We start from the raw sequence: 4,991 nt of genomic DNA, 5'->3' as shown, positions 1-4,991 counted from the left end.
TTTTTTGGGTTGTTTTTTTAGGTGAGGTTTGATTTGGGATTGTTTTGCATGTTAGGTGTAATACCATAAGGCCATTATTTTAGGTATAGCTTTGTAAATGGCCAATTGTAGCATTTTGCCCAGAACTGTGCAGTTATGTGCACTGATCTGCACAGCTCAGATCAGAACTGTGCAGATCAGTGCACAGAACTGGTCAGTTCTGATCAGTTCTGTGCACTGATCTGCACAGCTCAGATCAGAACTGTGCAGATCAGTGCACAAAACTGGTCAGTTCTGATCAGTTCTGTGCATTGATCTGCACAGCTCAGATCAGAACTGTGCAGATCAGTGCACAAAACTGGTCAGGTTCTGATCAGTTCTGTGCACTGATCTGCACAGCTCAGATCAGAACTGTGCAGATCAGTGCACAGAACTGGTCAGTTCTGATCAGTTCTGTGCATTGATCTGCACAGTTCAGATCAGAACTGTGCAGATCAGTGCACAGAACTGGTCAGTTCTGATCAGTTCTGTGCATTGATCTGCACAGTTCTGATCTGAGCTGTGCAGATCAGTGCGTAGAACTGGTGAGTTATGATTTTTTTTTGGGTTGTTTTTTTAGGTGAGGTTTGATTTGGGATTGTTTTGCATGTTAGGTGTAATACCATAAGGCCATTATTTTAGGTATAGCTTTGTAAATGGCCAATTGTAGCATTTTGCTCTCTTTTCTAAGTATTGCTCCCTTTACTAAGTATTGCTCTCTTTTCTTTGTTGCAGGACCGTAGCTACCATGGATGATCATCGTGATAATGAAATACAGGGAATTGATGGAACTAGTCATCCTACGGGGGAATCACAAGGTACCAACACTAGTAAAAAGACCAAATTCCGTGGTCCGTCAAAAGGAGTTCAAGCCAAAAAGCCTATGCATCTTCAGTATAATCAATATGGAATCCCCGATGGAGAATGGTCAGGAGAATACGGGAAGCAAGTTGGGTCTTGTGCTGCTAGAATTAACATTAATGTGAAAGAATATTCAACGTTAGATGAACACACAAAGAAGGGGTTTTGGGAGGAGACCAAGGTAAACATTGAATTAAAACTTGATTTGTATTCTCCTAGATTATCTATTTGTGTAGCATACGTTTCTAACTTGATTTTGTGCAATGGCCAATTCACTTGGTGATTTTCGAAGAAGACGAGGTATAACTTTTTTATTATTAATTGTCATTCATTGCGTTATGCATCTGTTTAGAATTAGATTCAGAGCCTTGAACTCCTTTGGTTTCTACCTCTGTTTAGGAGTACTCTACTCCACGCCCAACAAAGAAGTCCAGGAGTCAGATTTTTGAAGAGGTGGTTGGTAGCTCCAAAGAGAAGAAAAACGAATTAATTGTCAAAGAGAAGACAACAGAATTAGTTGTCAAAGATAAGACAACAGAATTAATTGTCAAAGAGAAGGCAACACTTGATTTAGGGTCCAAAGAGAAGACAACACTGAAGTTAACGGCCAAGGTAAACCATATGCTTCCCACTCCCCTGTGCTTCAACACTGAAATCAAAACTGAACTTTTCATGCTAGCTTAACATTATTGTTACAGGGAAATTCATGCTCAAATAAGTTGGAGTCGAAATCGAAGTCGAAGAACTCTAAGACGGCCAAAGAGATGGTAGGTAGTTGTGATCGTAAAACTGAAGAATCAGCCGCCAAAAGTAAGAAGCAAAATTTGGCAGACGACACAATTCAAGGTCTTGGCCCATCATGCAATTATTTGAAGTTTATCATCAATACGGCGCCCGGTGATGTATATAAAAATACTTCAATCCCATTGCCCGCTTCGGTTTGGCATTATGACGAAGATCGACAAACTTATGTAAATGAGGTTGACGTTGAAGAGTTCCTTAGAGGGGCGTGCCTCAACATTTCAGTGATCCAAGTCTATATGATGTAAACTTTTCCATCGATATTTTTGTTTTTGGTTTTGTCAACTATAATAGTTTTTGAAATTTTTGCATTATACATTTACTTTGTAGGTGTTTATTCCACGAACACACCTTTGCATTTGACAACTCTCAGATTGGGTTTGTTTGTCCCGAGGCAATGTCAAGCTCTAGAATCAAGGCCAACCCTCAGGCTGCATCAATGTATTTGAAAGTAGTTTTCAATGCTGAAATTGAAAAGGAGAAGAAGGGTGATCCTAACATTACCAAGTGGTTTTTGATCCCATACAATCAAGAGTAAGTGTTAGAGATTGATCGATATTTGGTAAATAGCTATGTTATTGTTATTTTCATGCATAAGGTTGCAATAACATTTATATATAATGCAGAAATCATTGGATTTTGTACGTGTTAGACCTACGTAGAGGTTGTGCGTATATTTTCGACTCTGCGATAGGTTCCAACCGAGAAAATAGTGCATGGGGAATCTTGTGTTTGTAAGTTACTTTCAATTCTTTTTAAGTTATTTCTTTTCGTGCCGAATCAGATTCATGAAGTTTTACTCAACTTCCAGGGCATACCAAGTGTACAAGTTTAATGATGGGATTTGTCCGAATAGAGCGACTATGCAGGGGTTGAAAGGCTTCCATGTAAAGGTATATCATGCTTACTAATTAGCTTTACTTTTTTTTTTGGGTAACTACTTGGATATATAATTTATGATTTATCTCCAAATCAGTGTGCTCAACAAGTCGGCGCCCGCGAGTGTGGCTATTACGTTATGAAGTTCATGCATGAAATAGTCACGTTACACCATAACACTGATGAGCGGTTAGACAATGTTCGTTCTTTTACCATATGTTAGTTGAACTACTAATACTAGTACTTTTACGTAGTAGAATTCTTAATTTACAAGTAGCATTACTTATCATGTTACTTATTTCAGGCTTACACTCCAAGAAATGCGCCTTATACCGATGAGGAAATAGATGTGGTTCGTGAGCAATGGGCTAAGTTTTTTACAACCGAGTATTTATTTACTTAGGTTGTTTAGACACAAAGATGGAAGCGTTTATATCTTCATGGATTTGGTAAAGTTCTTTAATTTTTCCATAATTACAAGTCTGCTGGATTTGCTAATTTATTGCTTTGAATACTAATCTGCTGGTCTTGCTGCTGTTGCATGTGAATTCTGATCTGGTGGTCTTTAGAATTTCACTTCCATCTGTGTGTTTCTCCTCTGTTTGCTTCTGTTTAGAGCTAAAATGACATTTCCGCTCCCAACTTTGAACTAAAAAACCTAAGGACTCATTTGATTCTTATTACATGTCTAATATGCATAGTTAAAACTTTCTAAAACTCATTCGAATCTATTTATGCACATTTAAGGCTCATTAGGTCGTTATAGGTCATGTTTAGAGCTAAAATGACATTTCCGCTCCCAACTTTGAACTAAAGAACCTAAGGACTCATTTGATTCTTATTACATGACTAATATACATAGTTTTAACTTTCTAAAACTCATTCGAATCTATTTATGCACATTTAAGGCTCATTAGGTCGTTATAGGTCATGTTTAGAGCTAAAATGACATTTCCGCTCCCAACTTTGAACTAAAGAACCTAAGGACTCATTTGATTCTTATTACATGACTAATATACATAGTTTTAACTTTCTAAAACTCATTCGAATCTATTTATGCACATTTAAGGCTCATTAGGTCGTTATAGGTCATGTTTAGAGCTAAAATGACATTTCCGCTCCCAACTTTGAACTAAAGAACCTAAGGACTCATTTGATTCTTATTACATTACTAATATGCATAGTTTTAACTTTCTAAAACTCATTCTAATCTACGTATGCACATTTAAGGCTCATTGGGTCGTTATAGGTCATGTTTAGAGCTAAAATGACATTTCCGCTCCCAACTTTGAACTAAAAAACCTAAGGACTCATTTGATTCTTATTACATGTCTAATATGCATAGTTAAAACTTTCTAAAACTCATTCGAATCTATTTATGCACATTTAAGGCTCATTAGGTCGTTATAGGTCATGTTTAGAGCTAAAATGACATTTCCGCTCCCAACTTTGAACTAAAAAACCTAAGGACTCATTTGATTCTTATTACATGATTAATATGCATAGTTTTAACTTTCTAAGACTCATTCGAATCTATTTATGCACATTTAAGGCTCATTAGGTCGTTATAGGTCATGTTTAGAGCTAAAATGACATTTCCGCTCCCAACTTTGAACTAAAAAACCTAAGGACTCATTTGATTCTTATTACATGTCTAATATGCATAGTTAAAACTTTCTAAAACTCATTCGAATCTATTTATGCACATTTAAGGCTCATTAGGTCGTTATAGGTCATGTTTAGAGCTAAAATGACATTTCCGCTCCCAACTTTGAACTAAAGAACCTAAGGACTCATTTGATTCTTATTACATGACTAATATACATAGTTTTAACTTTCTAAAACTCATTCGAATCTATTTATGCACATTTAAGGCTCATTAGGTCGTTATAGGTCATGTTTAGAGCTAAAATGACATTTCCGCTCCCAACTTTGAACTAAAGAACCTAAGGACTCATTTGATTCTTATTACATGACTAATATACATAGTTTTAACTTTCTAAAACTCATTCGAATCTATTTATGCACATTTAAGGCTCATTAGGTCGTTATAGGTCATGTTTAGAGCTAAAATGACATTTCCGCTCCCAACTTTGAACTAAAAAACCTAAGGACTCATTTGATTCTTATTACATGATTAATATGCATAGTTTAAACTTTCTAAAACTCATTCGAATCTATTTATGCACATTTAAGGCTCATTAGGTCGTTATAGGTCATGTTTAGAGCTAAAATGACATTTCCGCTCCCAACTTTGAACTAAAAAACCTAAGGACTCATTTGATTCTTATTACATGATTAATATGCATAGTTTTAACTTTCTAAGACTCATTCGAATCTATTTATGCACATTTAAGGCTCATTAGGTCGTTATAGGTCATGTTTAGAGCTAAAATGACATTTCCGCTCCCAACTTTGAACTAAAGAACCTA

At 36.0% G+C, this 4,991-nt stretch overlaps 1 protein-coding gene and 1 long non-coding RNA gene across 2 annotated transcripts; both read left to right on the top strand.

The window, feature by feature from the left end:
• The first annotated feature begins 1,145 nt into the window (after positions 1 to 1,145).
• On the top strand, positions 1,146 to 2,218 carry LOC130461823 (uncharacterized). The gene is made up of 4 exons (XM_056830051.1): positions 1,146 to 1,179; positions 1,279 to 1,491; positions 1,578 to 1,924; positions 2,011 to 2,218. Exons 3-4 carry the CDS (start codon positions 1,644 to 1,646, stop codon positions 2,216 to 2,218), a joined length of 489 nt encoding a protein of 162 aa, XP_056686029.1. The 5' UTR covers positions 1,146 to 1,179; positions 1,279 to 1,491; positions 1,578 to 1,643.
• Positions 2,219 to 2,306: 88 nt separating this feature from the next.
• Positions 2,307 to 3,044, top strand: LOC110795985 (uncharacterized). The gene is made up of 4 exons (XR_008921560.1): positions 2,307 to 2,414; positions 2,492 to 2,573; positions 2,657 to 2,758; positions 2,864 to 3,044. It is a non-coding gene; the product is annotated as an uncharacterized lncRNA (long non-coding RNA).
• The last annotated feature ends 1,947 nt before the right edge of the window (positions 3,045 to 4,991 follow it).

Source organism: Spinacia oleracea, chromosome 5 (assembly GCF_020520425.1).
Source record: "Spinacia oleracea cultivar Varoflay chromosome 5, BTI_SOV_V1, whole genome shotgun sequence".
Lineage (NCBI taxonomy): Eukaryota > Viridiplantae > Streptophyta > Magnoliopsida > Caryophyllales > Amaranthaceae > Spinacia > Spinacia oleracea.
Note: the sequence above shows the minus strand (reverse complement) of the source record. Positions and strands in the feature narration are given on the sequence as shown.